Source organism: Mesoplodon bidens (assembly GCF_964165515.1).
Source record: "Mesoplodon bidens genome assembly, chromosome: 11".
NCBI lineage: Eukaryota > Metazoa > Chordata > Mammalia > Artiodactyla > Ziphiidae > Mesoplodon > Mesoplodon bidens.
Window position 1 is genome coordinate 65,138,509 of NC_138167.1, and position 18,216 is coordinate 65,156,724.

Here is an 18,216-nt window from a genome sequence, read left to right on the forward strand (position 1 = left end):
TTGTGAGATTAGCTGTTTTAAAAGCAGATTCCTAATATTAAGATTGGGTTTGTTGCAGCCTAGATCAAAATAACATCTCCATATATAACAAACATTTATTTATTCATTCACTGGCCATGCCATGCACATGCAGGATCTTACTTCCCCGACCCGTGGGGGATCAAACCCATGCTCCTGCAGTGGAAGCGTGGAGTCTTAACCACAGGACCGCCAGGGAAGTCCCAACAACCTTATTTTTAAATGAAAATAATTTTTTAAGCCCATCATTTTAAAGTATATTGTATTCACGGAGCACTTTTGTACACATCATCTTCAGGGGCCAGCAGATTCCTCTTTGACGTAAGTCCTACCACCTGTGCCACTGAAGGGGTCACTAGAGCCACGAGAAGTTCTAGTCCTAAACTAGTTAATAAACTAATTTCTGTGGGAATTGTTTAACACTCTCTGCTAAGCATTGCTGCTTGCTTGGCTTGACTCATTCATATTCAGTAGCATGGTTCAGAGCAGAGACTCTGAATCAGCCTGCCTGGGCTGAGTGAGCTGGGAAGTATTACTTGACCTTGCTGAGCCTCAGTTTTCCTGCCTGTAAAACAGGGATCAGTAACCTCACAGAGGGGCTGTGAAGTTCTTAGATGAGACACGGTAGGTTGTGGCACAGTGCCTGGTGCACAGCAGGTTAACAAAAAATATTATTATTGCTATTATTTCCTGTATTTTAGTCAAGAATATTATTTAATAATTTCTGTCCTCAAACAAAGATAATTTTGAGAAACTGTTACCCACCCAGTGACTGTAGGAAGCACATATACCTAAAGGAAAGAAAATTTCTTCTCCAACATTAGCAGTAATGAAGAGACCAGGCCAAGGGCTCCAAGCTTAATGAAATCACATTAAAATTCAATTCCAAGGCCCAAGAAACCCAATCTCACTCTACTAAGGTCTTTGGTTTTTTCTCTGCCTCCACAAACACAGAGCCTAAGAGACTCACTCTTCTTTTTTGACTGTCCTGGGGCTGGAGATGACTGGGCTGCTGAAGTACTTGGCTGGTCTTCCTCCTCTTTTGTTTCAGTTTTTAATTCAGCGCCTCTCTCTTCTGTTTCTGTAGGTTCTGCTTTACAGTCTTCTGCTTTAGTCTAAAAGGCAAGGTAGGAACTTTTGGTTTTCTAAAGACATGTAACTGAGAAGGAATAACATCATTATCTTATTTACTCTCCCCTGTGGATGTAGCTGAAGACCCTTTTTCATATGGAAATCAATAAAATGAGACCTAATTATAGAATACTTTCCTGTAACATGTTTTGAGTTCCTAGACAGAGGTCCTAACCAAAAAACAGCAGTAACTGCCCTACTCTCACCTCTGGAATATCCTCTGGTTGAGTATCTGCTGGTTCTGGTGCATCCACTTCCATTTTAGCCTCCATTTTCACTTCCTGTGAAGGCTGCTTCTCAGGGATGGCCTGTGAATTCACTTCTGTGCTACTAGTAGATGGAGGGTTTGATACCTGACCTTCGATGCTTACAGCTGGCTGGGAAAGCTGGGTAGAAAGAGGGGAAAAACAAAAAGTTTGCCTATTATACACAACAAGATGGCATGATTAACTACCTATCTTTAGGCTACTGTCATTACCCACTGATGGTGCTTTCATTTACTCGACCTATTTCGCCCCCTTGAAGTAAATTACACTCAAGAATAGGAGACTGAGGACTTGCAAATATAGGTTGGTTGGTTGTAGATAAAAGAGTAGGCAACTAACTGTTTCTTCAGTAACTCATTCTGTGGCAGTGTGCCTGGGAGGGGGGTTTCAGAAATGACTACCTCAGAGGAGTTCATGTTTATAGAAAAATGGAAAGAAAACAAGGATGACTAGCCATCTTTTCTTTTAAACTCCTCATTAGAAAAGGTTTCAAATGTACAGAAAAGTAGAGAGAATATAATGAACTCCCACAATAAGCAGCTGTTTTGAATCATCACACTCTAATGGGATAACTAGCAATCTCTGTTTTTTCCCTAAGTCTTCCAATAAGATATCTCATAATGAGAAATTAGTATTTTCAGAAACTATCCTACATAGAATTAAGTTTCCTTTCTGCATCCTGCCTTTCCTTACATATCGGAAGCTAAGATGAACCAGTCATGGATAAGCAACGTTTTATGAAGTAGCTATAACTCATGGGGATCGATCCTCAGTTTGCCAGTATGACAGAGAACTGAAATATCAGTATCAGTGATCAAGGAGAAAGTTTTAGATTGTGACACATAGAGTTCTATCAGTAAGGATGCAAGTATTAGATGTGCATTTGGATCTCTACTATATAGATAACAAGCCTTTCACAAGGAAGCTACCGGTTTGTTTCAGGCCCATAGTTTTCCAATCTCTTACATGATGAATTTTCTAACTTTGGCTAGTACCACAGACACTCATAAATCGATGATTTTGTTCATTTGCTCTTGAGTACATCAGTTCAGACTGTATGAAAAGGTTTTTAAATATTTGTAAAATTCACGTGGGGTATTAAATGTACTGTCGATGCTCTCCCTTTGTCACCTCTCCTTACATGCCTTCGAGCCTCGGAATACAACATGACCATGGTCAACATACGATCTAAACAAAATCTTTTGAGCTCCTCCTATGTTAGGTACAACAGCAAGAAAAAAGAGAAAGAACGTCTGTAACTATAAACAGATTCTAGTCTAATTGGGGAGACAACAATAAGAGAAGAAACAACACAGAAGAGAAACAGCACAGGGAATTCCGTGGCAGTCCAGTGATTAGGACTTGGCACTTTCACTGCCGTGGGCCCGGGCCTGGATCCCTGGTCGGGGAACTAAGATCCCACAAACCGTGTAATGTGGCCAAAAAAATAAAAAGGAAGAAAAGAATAAAGAAACAGCACAGAAGCAGTGTAAAACTACAGCACAGCTGACATGATCCTGCTTAAAGCCCCATCTCTGCTTACTGGAGTTGCCGGCTGCGGAGGCAGCAGTGGCGCCGTCGGGGTGGGCACAGAGGCTGCTGTACTCTGCTGGGACAGAGGCTGCTGCTGCGCCTGGTCAACTGAAGGAGCAGCAGGAAGTGAAGGCTGCACTTGGGGAGGAAGTTGCGTTGGTGGCGGTGTAGGCGTCTGTCTTGGAGGAGGATGTAGAGCCTGGGACTGTGGCCCAGGTGGCATGGCTGGAGGTGTAGGAACAGGGGCTGGAATTGCTGTTGCTGGTGGCTGCTGAGCCCCTATGCTTGGGGGAGTGTGGTGAGGGGTTGGGGTACGACTAGGTACAGGTGAGGGTGAGTTCTGATGCAGAGCTGGTTGAGGGAGAGGGGGACAGTGAATGTGGCTCCCTTGAGACCCAGGAGGCATTATAGGAGAGTTCACAGGGCAGGAAGAACTGGACATTTGTGCCTGTTAAAATGAAAAACATAAGACGCAATTCAGAACAGAACTGAAAATCCAACCAATACACTATTTAATTAAGTAGACTTAAAATCAGCAGAATGGCCTCAGCCACTGCAGAGGCATGGGGCAGGTGAGCATGCAATGTTTTCTGGCCGTCCTATGCTCTCTTCAGCCAGAGGAAAAGAGTTCACTATTTAAAAAAATGGTTAAAACTATTTTATTTAAAATCTAATCTTTCTTACTTATTAGCAATCAATACCACTTCTGTGTCACAGAGTAATCCTTTCATGTTCAGAATACCATGTCCATAACTGTTCTTATTAAAAGCTTAATCATCTATTTCCACCCATTATTTGCTGTCACCCTTCTCTGTAAAAACCCAAATTAAGAGAAGTTTCAGGAATCACGGAAACAAGTTTAAACAAAACAAAACAAAACAAAAAAACCATTTGTGAGACATACTTGAGACACTGGTGCTTGACTGCCAGACGGAGCCAAAGGCATATTTGTTACATTCATTCCCTGTGTTGAGAACTGAGTCTGAGGAAGGAACTGGCTCTGGCTGGAAGGCTGCTGCATGCGAGGCCCATAGCCCATAGGCTGTACAACATATAAAAACAAAAACAAAAAAACACAGAGCACCAAATTGCTTTTTTTCAGTTATTCTACTATAGTTGGAATTACCAATTGCTCTGGCCCTGCTATGGGGAGGGTGGGGTAGGAAAGGAAGAAAGTGGTGCTACAACAGCTGACTGACGCTCATGCCAAGATAATGGAGAACAGCCTCACAGTTTACCTAAGCCCACCGTAAAGAAATTACACAAATGCATCTAGAACGAGGCACAGAGGTAACTGCCTATACACTCCATTTGTTTTATAAGTGAGGAGAGCGAATCACAATTTCATGAGGTCTTTGCTTACGTAGGTGGTATTTAAAGCACAAACTATAAGACTCCGTAATGAGTAATTATGGGTACCAAAGGCCAAGAACTTCATAGTCTTAAGAAAGGTATTTGTTTCATAGGTTAAAATGATGAATAAGACCCCTCATTAAACACAGCAGACTGGTGCTAGACAACTCCAAAAAGGCTTAACAATTGATAGCACTAACTAACTGAGAAGCAGGGTAAGGGTTGGGGCCAATATGGAAAGCTGGATGACAGGTCTAGAATTTGCATAAGGAGCAGTGAGGTGCTCAGAGGCCATCTTCTCCACTCTCTAAAATCAGGCAACTGCCCCTCCATCACTCTTGATAGTTTCCTGCCTGGGTAGGTTCTGTGTTTGGGGAAGAGAGGCATTACGGAAGAGAGATGACTGTGTCAAAGTATGACGACTACTCAACACTGAGACTCCAGGCAGCAGCGACTGGCTGCTCTTATAAGCTTTCTAGTTCTGTGACTATGTATGAACAGTATTTGGAAGGAAATCTTTCTTTTAGTGTTTATTTTATATAAATTATAATCAAGAAAGTCCTTAACGATATAGGATCCTATAATAAATATACTTTTCCCACTTAAAGCTGTAAACACCTTTCACGCCATCATGTAAGTTCTGAAATTATTGCTTATGAAGCATTGCAATTTACAGATGTACCATAATTTAAACATAATGAATCCCTTATAGCACATTCAGGCTATGGCCTTTTCCTATAACACAGTACATAACGTAGCATCCTTAATATGAATTTTCTTCAATTATATCCTTTTTTTTTTCTTTTTCTTTTTTTTTTTGCAGTACGCGGGCCTCTCACTGTTGTGGCCTCTCCCGTTGCGGAGCACAGGCTCCGGACGTGCAGGCTCAGCAGCCATGGCTCATGGGCCCAGTCGCTCCGCAGCATGTGGGATCTTCCCAGACTGGGGCACGAACCCATGTCCCCTGCATCAGCAGGCGGACCCTCAACCACTGCGCCACCAGGGAAGCCCTTCAAATTATATCCTTTTAGTATCTCAGGAATTATTTCTGTAGGATAAATTTCTAAAAACAATGCATACAGGTAAAAGGGGTAGGTGACAATTAAGAACTTTAGTATTCTCTGCCTAATTGTGGTATATGGTTTAGTTTTAATTATTTAATCGTCTATATTAAGGGAAAATACAACAGAATTGTAGGAAAAAAATCAACGTTAAGAATTAATTATGTATAGTTAGCTGTTTAAGCAAGTGTGAGAATTTGTTCTCTCAAAGAAAAAGGATTTTAAAAATGTCAAGTAAAGGCCAAAGATTACCCAGAGGTCAAACTTACCGGGTTGAGAGTTCCAGGTTGAGCTAACTGTCCATGGTGCTGAAGAGGAGAGGTTTGCCGGGGTCCAACAGGGGGTTGGGGCATACTCATCTGGCCAAATTGATTCAAACCTGTGAATTAGTGTAAAATATTAGATCTGAACACCTTCATGTAATTGGAGAATAAAAGAGTTCTTATTTATGATTCTATGTCACTGTATCAGGACAAATAAAGGCACCTGCTTCCAACTGTGAATCTCTATTTCATTCACAGCAGCCACAGAAGGGCACTGTTAATTAATGTATGGTCTCTGAACCAAATTTTACAATCTGGAATAAATTTCATCTTGGCTAGTTGTTTTTAAATGGATGCTTGACCATTTAATGTCTTTTGACCCTTGACCTGTCAGCCAATCTGCTCTTCACCCTTCCTTCCTCCCTGGGCTCCTACTCTAATAAAAGGCTTTCTGATTTCTCAGGCAGGTAATTATGGTACCTGCTGCTGGCCTGTGGCAGGTGTAATCTTGTGATACACTAGGAACTCTGTTAAAAAAAAAAAGCCATGGTTAAGTACACCGATTTCTTTCATAACTTACCAGGTTGTGGAGTTATCCGAGGCATCATCTGGTTTGGCACACTGCCACGGATCATAGATGGATCAGGTAGAGGGCCATCTAGAATGGAATACAGAAATGGTTAGAAATGCATCTTTCAGGCAGCCATTCCCCTTTAAAAAATAAAGTGTAACTTACAGAATTCAGTCTGAATATCAAAAAAATAAAACTATGAACTAGACAGGAACCTGAAGAAAATGTTATTTCCGGAATACAAGAAAATGCCTCCAAATGGTTTTAGTACATTTCTTTATGAACCAGGGTGCTTTCAGCACTGACAGGACAATAATATTAATGCTCATATTTAAAAAGACTAATACAGCATTTAATATGCTGTTATTTGATCAAGCCTGGTTATTTCATTGGTATGAAGAATACCTCTATAGACAATAGCCATAGATTCTGTCCAGTGACCAAGTTTGACTGTGTACCCCAATGATGTGTTTTTATGCATACAAGCCCACTGTGAACACTGACTTTAAATAATACACATATTACATTGCACTATATCTCATCACGCACCTCTTAAAACAAATACAAAAATAGAAATAACTAAGAATGATGAAAACATACATATGTATATACTCTAAATGTATATTAAGGACACTAGCACCTTTAATATGAAAATAGTTTCCTTGGTTTCCTCACTTATTATGTTTATGGTATCTTCCGTTTTTTTCTTTTTTCTTTAAAGCTTCCAGGTAGGGCTTCCCTGGTGGCACGGTGGTTGGGAATCCGCCTGCCAATGCAGGGGACACGGGTTCGAGCCCTGGCCCGGGAAGATCCCACATGCCGCGGAGCAACTGAGCCCGTGCGCCACAACTACTGAGCCTGTGCTCTAGCGCCCTCGAGCCACAACTACTGAGCCCGCGTGCCGCAACTACTGAAGCCCATGTGCATAGAGCCTGTGCTCCACAACAAGAGAAGTCACCACAATGAGAAGCCTGCACACTGCAATGAGGAGTGGCCCCCACTCGCTGCAACTAGAGAAAAGCAAAGAAGCAGCAACAAAGACCCAATGCAGCCAGAAACAATAAATAAAATAAAATAATAAATTTATTTAAAAAAAAAAGGTTCCAGGTAGTATTTACTTTAGAGACCTTTCTCATTTCATTTTATATTTTCTTCAATATTCTCTGTAGTACTTTTGATTTTTTGGTTTAAAGTTTAAAAAATTTGGATTCTTCTACAATTAATTCCTGTGTATGGGGTAAGACAGGAATCTCAGTCTATAAACATATACTTAGGGCTACTCAGTTCCACTAATATTTGTCCCTACCCTACTGCACCAGTACCATCCTGTTTTTATTTTAACATAAGACTACAGTTTAACATCTGATAAACTTTTAACTTGGCTCAAATTTCTGAAGAATTCAAGTAAATTCTACCACACCCAAGTATCTCAAATTTGTCTACTTGTCTCTGTATCTTAGTTACTGCCCTAGTTCAAACCATTAGCACTGAGGCAGTGTCCACAACTCTAGTCTTGACTTTGTTTCTGAACAACTGTTCTCCTACCTACTCAAAAAATACCTGCACTTTCCCTTGCTAGTGGGGCCTGTGCGTATGCTGTTCCCTCTGCCAGAAATGCTGTTCTCAATTCTTTTCATATCATGGCTCAGTGAGAAAATATATCTAGCACAACACTGCAGTTAACAAATGAAGCTGCCAGAAGTTCTCCATTTGACTACTTCAAGGCCTGTGGGGGGTGAATTTCTCAGTCCACTTATAATCCACTAATGCCCTAAGAGTTGGTACCTGCTGGCTCATTTGGCACTATCTATAAGTAGCCAGCTTTCCCTGACTCAAGAAACACAGGTTTTCCCTATCATAGCCTTTCACACATCATTTAAATAGCCTGTATTTTTCCTCACCGTTGTGTACCCACATCATATTTCACTGCTTGGAACCTAGTAATGAGTCAATAAATGAATAATGGAATGCATGAACATCTTGGCTATCCAGTTAATTCATTAGGTCAAGAAGGCTGAAACTGTCAAGATGAATTTCAAATGCTGCTTCTAAAAAATAAACAGTCCTTAGATTTGGAACATATTGGGTCAAGAAGAAAGTGGGACAACCTAAGTAACATGATGTTGTTTAGGATGTATCAAAGCCAGTAAGGCATTTGAACCTGCTCAGTCTACATCTATTGGCTGGCTGCCTGCCATACGCAAATCAGTGAAAACCTGTGGATTATCACTTCCTAGGTGTCACTATGACAGAAGAATATCTTTGGCACTAAAAATGATGCCATATTGTCAAGTCATGTCCAGAAATCTTCAATATACTGTTCAGCTTACTGTTTTTACTAGAGAATGAATTATTTTCTTTGAAAAGGCAAAAAAGTCATTTGAAAGCTCTAGAATAGTTACACAAGCTAATGCAAATTAGTGAATTTGGTTAGGAACCGTTTTATTTCAGTTTCTCCCCAAAATAAATATAATAAAAAGCACTTACTAGAAGTCATTCCTGGTTGTGGCTGCCCCATGTTAGGCCCTGGGTTCATGGAAACTGGCACCATGCTTGCAGCACTTGGCAGCATGTTCTGTTTTTGTAGTCTAGTCCTTCGTTTTTCTTCCAGTTCTTTCTGGATCTTATAGATCTTCTCAGCTAGCAGGTGGTAGTATTCCGCCTTTTTGAATTTTGAAAACAGAGATGAGGAAAAAAGAGGGACTACCATCAGGTAACAAAAAATGAACTAAGAACAGACATTAGCTTCATTTAAAAAGGTAGGCAGAAATGAAAATGGAGAAGAATAAATCTAATCTACTTTCCTGCAACATTCTAAATATGAGCTCATGTTTGGAATGATCATATGAATAGCTGCTACATAATGATCCTACATAGTAAAGCATGACTTCTCAAAGTAGGTTTACAATTTACAGCATGTGGGAAGAATATGCTACATTTTGAAAAAGTGCCAATTTAGGGAGGAAAGTTCAACTGATACAGAAATACTACTTGAGATGAAAATACTAAGCAGCTGATTCACCATATTCTAGTGAAAATAGCACAGAGCTGGTAACAGCTCAACCACTTTTTAGCTGACAGAAGGACAACCCAGATAAAGTGCCACATGAGTGCACTGTATTATTAAGAGGAAAAATGTAAGATTCTTGACGTACACTTTAAGAAAACTGCTTTGTTATCGTGACTCCACAGTGAGAATAAGACAGGATGGCTAAAGGGTGTCCTCTAAAGTATAGTATTCCGTGTACGTGCAACTAAGAGGAATAAACTAAACAGCCAGAAGAGGTCCACTTTTGCCTTGAGTAGAAAAAACAGATGCTCACTCGATTGTTTGCAGATTCATACATGTCCCCTTCCACTTTCCGGGCATATGCGACCAGGTTTTCCATCCGTCTGTCTTTTAAAGCAGCAGGATCCGGAGTAGGAAATATGGCTTGAACACTAGGAATAGAAAATCCTTCCACTATTATATCATGTCAGCATTTTTTTCCTCACCATATAAGTACACAGTATTTTAAATGTCTTCCTGATTAGTATTTTCTCATTTTTATACAACGAGCACTTTAGGTAAAATTTTAAAATGAGGTATGAGATGTCTTCAAATATAAATTACTGACCAAAATGGAAGTGTCTCTCTGTGGTAATGAAAGGGTTTTCCTGATCAGAACTAAGAAATGACTCCATAAAAATACTCTCTGGTCCCAGTCACTCTAACGTAGAGCAAAAAAATTATACTGGGCTATTTGCATAAAGGAAGTGAGAAAACCTGACCTTTGCCAAAGTACCAAGTAACAACAGCCTTAAGATCCTTCTACTCTCTTTATTCAGCTTGGTAAAATAAAACCTAATAATCTCTACAAAATCTTAAATGATCAAAAACTTAAAGTGAAGGGAACAAAAATGCATAATAATTCTGCTAAATTCAATGTCTTTTGCTCTCTAGCAATTCCCTGCAAAACGCTTGGCACTAACTTTCCTGAAGGTTGACAAAATGTGATGTCAGTTACTAATTTTATCATCTGGACATCTCATGTTCAGTTGTGTACTGTACCTGAAATAACCAAGTGGAGAAGAAATAAATGGAAAACCCGAACTAGTAAAAAAATTTGCAAGCACATAATAAACATTTAACATCAAGTCAGATGATCATTCCCAAATAATCTACTGTGATCACAAGATAAGTTTGTTTTGGTTATTCCTTATTAATTCAGTATTAAAATCTCAGAGTTTTCTCCTATCCAACAAGACAGTGCTTGTGAGGCAGTGTGCCTGGCATACATAAACTTCACACCAAACAGTGCAAGGGTATTTCACAAACTACTGCAATGTGCACATTTGGAGGACCAGAAGACCACCGAGAGACCACCCAAACAGATTCAATTTGTCAAGATAATAAAAGCTTTACCAAGGATAACAACGGAAGACAGTGTTGCCTCTACCATTCTAATGATCTAAGATCTAGTTTTTCTTTTAAAATATGAGTTTTGTAAAGACAGTATCAAATGAATTTTTTTTTTTTTTGCAGTACGTGGGCCTCTCACTGTTGTGGCCTCTCCCGTTGCAGAGCACAGGCTCCGGATGCGCAGGCTCAGCAGCCATGGCTCACGGGCCCAGCCGCTCCGTGGCATGTGGGATCCTACTGGACCAGGGCACGAACCCATGTCCCCTGCATCGGCAGGCGGACTCTCAACCACTGCGCCACCAGGGAAGCCCTAAATGAATAATTTTTAACTAATATATATTGATTATTGTCGCTAGGCAGAATCATTCACACACCATTAAAGGCTGAAAGACTCCTAACAAATGATGGTGAAAAAGTTGAGAAGCAGAGAATAGGAAGCAGGAAAGCCATAGAAGTAGCAGCAGCAGCAGCAGCCAGGCTATAGAAAAATCAGTAATATTTCTCTTGTGTTTAAGTGCCTGACAGATTGGTAGCATGTTGACCTGGTAACTCCTTATGAATAAGACAAGCCGACAATCTTACAGTTTGTGAACAAGATGATTTCGAAGATCCTGAGTAATATCTTCATGCCATTGTTTCCGAATTCCAGTACTGGATGGTTGAGCTGCTGTTGGCATAGGACCCAGGGAGGTCACACTGGCATTTTCACTCATCATTGGGCTTTTAAAAGGAGTGAAATAGTTTTAGTGAAGAAGGGGAGGAGAAAGGATCTCATTTAAGTAGAGCTGACAGTGATGACTGCAATAGGACCAATACACTATGACAAGTCTATTTACACATAAAGAAGTCTGGGGGAAATGGTGTGTATGTATTTGTACTTGTGTGAGGGAAAAGAGTTAAACCCACAACATTTCTTTGTGTAGAGGAGTAGATGATGTCGTGTGTTTAAAAGACTAAGTCTTGTGTTATAAGACTAAGCTGTCACTTTGACACAGCTTATCCCAGGGAATCCACTGGGCAGTGGATTAACTGTTAACACTGGGATAGAGCAAACTCGTTTTTTAAGCAGCTGCATTTGGAAATTTCTACTGTATTTGGGAAGGTGTCAGTTACCCCAAATAATTGATACAATTTCTAAAGAAGTTATAGAGAGCCTAAAGAATAAACTCAAACATATTTGTCTTCATTCATCAAGGATATCTTCAAATCAAGCAAACTAAAAAAACTCAAGGAATTCTAACAAGTGTCTGAAATCCGACAAAGGGCACAACCCAAGATAAAACTTACTTTTGAGAATTTATGGCTGAATGCAACATCGAGTCAGAAAGAAGATTCGACGTTTGAACCCCTACACCTCCATTTACTCCCATAGGACTAGCACCTAGGTCAAAACAAAAAGCAAGACAGAGTATTTTAAATACCAACAACAACAATAAAAACAATAAAAATGGATGAAGAGAAAGGAAAAGCTATGAAAGTACTAGAAGAAAATATCACAGAAATTTTTATCCTTTCAAAGTAAGACCCAAAACAGAAGTCTTAAGGACGTTTAAAAATTTGAGTAATAAGTAAAATAATCACCATAGACAAAGTCAAGAGACAGAAGACAAATCAGGGGGAAAAAATGCTAGCATTGTATATAATAAATAATCATTTATGATATAATTAGCAACACATATATAAAGGCTAATACACAAAGTACCTTTACAACCCAGTGAGAAAAAGATGAAGAATCCAAGAGGAAAGGAATAGGCAATTTACATAAAAAAGAAATACAACAGCTTTAAAAGTATGCAAATATGCTCAACTGCATTTAAAGTAATATGTTTTTCATGTACGAAAATGTGAAAACTTTTTTTTTTCTTTTGGCCGTGCGGCTTGAGGGATCTTAGTGGCTTATGGGATCTTAGTTCCCCAACCAGGGATCGAAACTGTGCCCCCTGCAGTGGAAGCGTGGAGTCCTAACCACTGGACAGCCAGGGAATTCCTGTGAAAACTTTTTTATAAAGTCTGAGAATACCAAGTGTTGAGAAAGGTTTGGGAAAAGAAGCATTTTCAATAAAAATTCATAGATGTGTAAACTGACCCACACTCTTGGGAGAGCTATTTGGTAACTGCTAAACAAATGAAAAAATTCATGCATATATTCATTGACTTAGGATTTCCACTCGATATTCTGTCTTACAGTTATACTCATATATGTATGGACAGACATAAGAGTAATGATGTTAAAAGGAGCTAAAAAACTAGAACCAAAAATGTTTAGGGAACTGAATTAATATATGCAGGTGCTTTCATAAGCACAATCTATGTAAGGACATGTATGATGACCCCTAGGGAGGGGAATGAAAAACAGTACTTGGGTTAAGCATTTTTAATTGACTACTCTTTCAAATTGGCTTGAATAGCTCTATGTACATATATTAACTTTTTCGATTAATGATTTTAATGAATATTATTTCTTTAAAAACAAAAAAACAAACAATATTTACACTAAACCAGATATTCGTGTGGTTAAAAAATTTTTTGATATACAATTTTATTAATATACCCTCCAAGTATTTAAAAAAAAAGGAAAACAAAAACTTCCCTAAAATGAAAATAATTGACTAGATTTCTAGACAATGTCTAATAAAAATCCTGTTGCCTTCTTCCATCATGCTTCCCAAATGCTTAGGCAGAACTCTGCTTCTGACATCAACAAGGCAGGCTCTAAAACGTAGTTGCTGGTAGTGGTCTACTTGTCACTATGAACACTCCACGTGTGAATACTCATTTTTAGAAAAATTACGTACCCTTAACACAGATTTGTTTTACTGGTCACAACAACATGAAGGTAAAAGAAAAAGTGATTATACTATGTATCAATTATGCTTATCTTACTGCCTTCTGATGGCGCATGAAAACACAGCCAAACATTCCCTCTGAAGTATCCGGGTCCATTACTCCAAGTAATGGCTCCATCATAACTTGAGAAGGATACCCTTACACAGGTTCGCATTCAAAACCCTAAGAGTAAGCATTCACTTGAGAATACAAAAATGTAGGAAGAAAGACACTACTGGCACTGACAGAGAATAAGTCAGAAAGAAAGTGAACAAAAAAAGAATTCAAGTCACCTAATATTCAGTGAGTGTGTGTATATAATATGTATGTATGTATATATATATATATATATATATATTTTTAAAGCCCTAGGGGGAATCCTAAGCCCTAGGAGAATACGTATTTTTTCTAAGCCCTAACAAAATCTTTACAGAATAAGTGAATTCAATAGAAACCAGAAGATTAAGAATGTGGTCAAATATGGTCATGGAAGGCTTACAGTAAAAAGCTCTAATTTGGAGTTCTCGAGTGGATTCCCTCTTCCCCTCCGTGTTACAGAATCTCTATAACCTGATACACATAGTAGAGATCTTGCTATTTTGTCTATTTAGTCACTTATCTGCCCATCCAAACGAGAGATGTTTCAAAAGTAGGGGTCATGCCCCCTTTAGTATGTTTTTTTCAGCACACAGCACATCTAAGTGAATGCTGTTTTTATTCAAATGCCCTCGTCAATCACAGGTACCTAAAATTTATAACTCTGAGAATGTCCCTGCATTACAGGACTATGGTATTAAAGGAAAAATTACTTCAAAGAAGACCTTTGACTATCTGGCTTGTGCCTGAAGAAAAGAAACCATGATGACATTTTACGTTTGTTTTACACCAGTTTTCAAGATGGGCTCTAACACAACAAAGAAATATCTGAGATATTCTAAAAGTACTGGCTCACAATGATGGTTATTACCAAAAAGGCACCGTTAACTCAATAACAAGAAATAAATGGAAAAACCTGATTAATCTTAATCCTAAAAATTTTTTTAAAAAGACACTGAGAAAGGGGGAAAAAGAAATCCAAGAAGATAGTTAACTTTCAAATAATTTTGTGCGTACATATAAATGTACATACAAATACACAGATGATACAAGAGAAGATGACAAGAATTAAACTGGTAATTATACACAGAAACTTGAAAAAGTAATGGGAAACAACCAATTACAAAAATGAAAATCTAGGTCAGGGGTAGACAACTGCATTGGGTCAAGATCCTAAAGCTCAATGAAGACGCACTCTACATAACTTGGAAAGAGAGAGGAAAAAAGCAATCATAGTCAGAGGGGAGAGAGAAAGGGGGGGAGGGGGGAGAGGGAGAGAGGGAGGGAGATAGAGGGAGGGAGAGAGAGGGAGGGAGAGAGAGGGAGGGAGGGAGAGGGAGGGAGAGAGAGGGAGGGAGGGAGGGAGAGAGAGAGAGAGAGGGAGGGAGGGCGGGTGGGCAATGGAAAAGGGGGGGAATGAAGTTCTCAGATCTCTCTTTTAATAAACAAGAGCTTGAAAACAAGCCTGAAAAGGCAGGAATGCTCTTCATTCCAGTTTCTAGTCCAGTTTTCAAAACTCCTTTCTCAATAACTGTTTAACAAGTTAGCATTGCTTGTTATGAAATAGTGTACATTTCCTTAAGTTAAAAATAAAAATCAGTAAGATTTACATTCTTACAAAAGTAGTGTGCCCAATTTTCTCATTTAGAATCAAACAGTGTGCAGAAACTAAAGCCTACTGCACTTATTAACAGAGGGATGAAAATGGGTTTCAAAGGAAAAAGCATGGTAGATTATTCCAAATTAGACAGCTGTCTAATTACAGAAGAACTTCATCATCAAGAACAATTTTAGAGTAAGAGGCAAATAATTAAAAGTTATGGGCTTACCTGTGCTGGGTATTTAACTATTTATACAAATTGCTTAGATGCTCAACTGCCTGACAGTAAAGGGATAGTCATAAGGCAAATCTCCTTTATTTTAGCATACAATTACAGAATAAAAACTACCCCCAAATTAGGATATTAGAACACTGCTCACACTTCCCCTTCCCTCTCAGTTTTATCATAGGAAGAGGTTAGGAGAACAAGTGTATTTGATAAACTATTTCAAAGGCAAACGACTACTGCTGCCAGATATGTAGAAATCTATATTAACAATAACCAAACATTTCAAATCAAAAGAATACTACCAAAAGAATACTTCGAGCCAAAACAGTTTCTTTGTGCCATTTAAAGTTATCAAAAAATTTGGAAACTTAAATGTCCACCTGTAACACACTGTTCTATGCAACAAAATACTATATAAGTATTAAAAAGGATACATTAGACATGGAAACGGAAAGACGTCCACATTGTGTAAAGAAATAGTCTGTTATAACACATGGGATCCCACTTCTAGAAATATAAACTAATATCTGCATAACAGGATTAAGAAGGATATAAACCAATAGCAGTTGCCTCTGGTATGTGGATTACAAGGGGATTTCTACACTATAATCTTTTAAAAGTTACTTCAAAAAATTAATCATGTAACAAAAAAAGTAAGAGAGGGAGACGGAGAAAAAGAGAGACAATTAAAGAGACAGACAGACACACACACAGAGACTAAAATAAACTAAGAAGTTAACCTTGCATATTACATGGTATTTACACACACAACCGGTATCACATCTGTCACGAGGAGGACACAGACTTACTCATGTTGCTCATGGGCCGCATCCCCTGGGGAGACTGTCCAGACTGCTGGTTCTGCTGGTTCTTTGCTTGCACCTGGGGCTGCGTTGGCATCTGATTTACTTGATAGGGTAGTCCAAGGGCTGCATAAGCCCTTTCTATAGAGCTGGGATCAATCTGACTAACAGTGCTTAGGCTGGGAGTAGACTGTTGACCCACCCCTAGAGAACTAGTATTTCCAAGCCCAACTGGTGCTCCGGTCAGAATTGCTAGAGAAAACAAAAGAAACAGTATTACAACATTAAAGATGGTGAGAAAGAAAACACTACGATGTCTGAGTGAATTTTAAACACAAAATTATTGTTATGTGATTATGAAATACACACATCTTGTTTCCCATTATTTCCTTGAAAAAATTTCTAGACGCAGAACTGACGGGTCAAAGGGGATCACTGGCATGAAAAGCTTTTGATCCAAAATACCCAAAAGCCTTCCCACAGGCTGTATCAATATTCCCATCGGAGTGTATGAAATGCCTCAGAGCCACACAGAAGCCAACACCAGGTAGCATCATTTCCATCAATGTGACAGGAGAGAAATGGTACTTTATTTCATTCCTTAATTTAATAGGGAACTTTTTGGTATTTCCTCCCTCTAGTGAACTATTTCCTAATCCCAATTCTCTACTGGGCTATTTATGATTTCTTCATTAATTTATGGAATTTAATTACTTTTTAAAAACATGCTATATATACAGTTCCAAATTTATCTTTCAATCCTAAATGCTAAATGTTTTGTTTCTAAAGGAGGTGTGGTGGCTGCACTTTCTACTTTTGACTTGTCTTTCCTCTAAGAAAAGCTCATCACCCCAGGCTTCTAAAAATAATCTCAAACTTTCTTCTTTCTTTTTACATTAATTTCAAATTATCTAAATATTTAGATCACAGGTATAAAAGAGTAACTTGCCCAATGTCAAAGCAATGATCTTTCTGGATCTTCTTTTAGGTAGTAAGTACTTCCATTCTAAGCTTATTAATATGAAGTTAGTGGTAAGTGGAAATAACCTAGTATGACAGCACTAGGCATTCACAGAACTTCACACAGTCAAGAGGTACTCGACATCTCATCAAGCTGCGCTGGTGAGTCTAAGAATACTTTTGATATAAAAGCTTCAAAAGATTTAGTCACTTACACTGTTGATTTCTCTTATCTCCAGCATTTTTAAGCGGTAGACACACAGGACAATCATGCCTCGTACAATTCTTCCAGTGTGAAATGATTTGTCGAGAAGATGCACAGTGTGCCACTAAAAAGAAGAAAAATGATTCTTTTTTCAAATGCAGGTTATATTTTTACATTACTGTTAGCTAACTTACCGATCACATAATGAGTGCTACAAATGCCATGAACTCATTGCATCTTCATAACACCTCTATAGGGTAGTTATTAATCCTCCCATTTTATAGTTGAGAAAACAGGCAAAAACTGGTGTGTACAAAGTCACAGAGCACCCAAAGTGGGATTCAAACTCAAGTGGTCTGGCTTCCAGAGCCCCTATTTTTCACCACAAAGCTGTGCAATCTACTTTACATTATAAAAACCTGGGGACTTCCCTGGTGGTGCAGTGGTTAACAATCTGCCTGCCATACAGGGATCATGGGTTCGATCCCTGGTCCAGGAAGATCCCACATGCTGCAGAGCAACTAAGCCCATGTGCCACAACTACTGAAGCCCGCGCGCCTAGAGCCCATGCCCCACAACAAGAGAAGCCACCGCAATGAGAAACCCGCGCACCACAACAAAGAGTAGCCCCCACCTACCACAACTAGAGAAAGCCCCTGTGCAGCAACAAAGACCCGATGCAGCCAAAAATAAATAAATTAAAAAAAAACCTATAAAAACAGATTTCTCTTTTAAAAAAATGGTACAAAAGTAACTTATTTACAAATCAGAAATAGAGTCACAGGTGTAAAAAACAAACTTATGGTTCCCACGGGGGAAAGGGAGGGGGGGATAAACTGGGAGATTGGGATCGACATATACACACTACTATATATAAAATAGATAACTAATAAGGACCT

At 38.9% G+C, this 18,216-nt stretch overlaps 1 protein-coding gene across 1 annotated transcript in view; it reads right to left on the minus strand.

Moving 5' to 3' along the window:
- The window catches only part of EP300 (EP300 lysine acetyltransferase), a 73,909-nt gene that overhangs the window by 25,219 nt on the left and 30,474 nt on the right, over positions 1-18,216 (minus strand). Inside the window, exons 5-16 of the mRNA XM_081249056.1 lie at positions 17,328-17,441; positions 16,159-16,404; positions 11,886-11,979; positions 11,181-11,318; positions 9,520-9,637; positions 8,684-8,858; positions 6,206-6,283; positions 5,632-5,741; positions 3,853-3,990; positions 2,959-3,396; positions 1,356-1,535; positions 989-1,133 (exon numbers count right to left, since the gene is read on the minus strand). Of these exons, the coding sequence (XP_081105182.1) occupies positions 989-1,133; positions 1,356-1,535; positions 2,959-3,396; positions 3,853-3,990; positions 5,632-5,741; positions 6,206-6,283; positions 8,684-8,858; positions 9,520-9,637; positions 11,181-11,318; positions 11,886-11,979; positions 16,159-16,404; positions 17,328-17,441 (1,974 nt within the window). The remainder of the gene's footprint in view (positions 1-988; positions 1,134-1,355; positions 1,536-2,958; positions 3,397-3,852; positions 3,991-5,631; positions 5,742-6,205; positions 6,284-8,683; positions 8,859-9,519; positions 9,638-11,180; positions 11,319-11,885; positions 11,980-16,158; positions 16,405-17,327; positions 17,442-18,216) is intronic.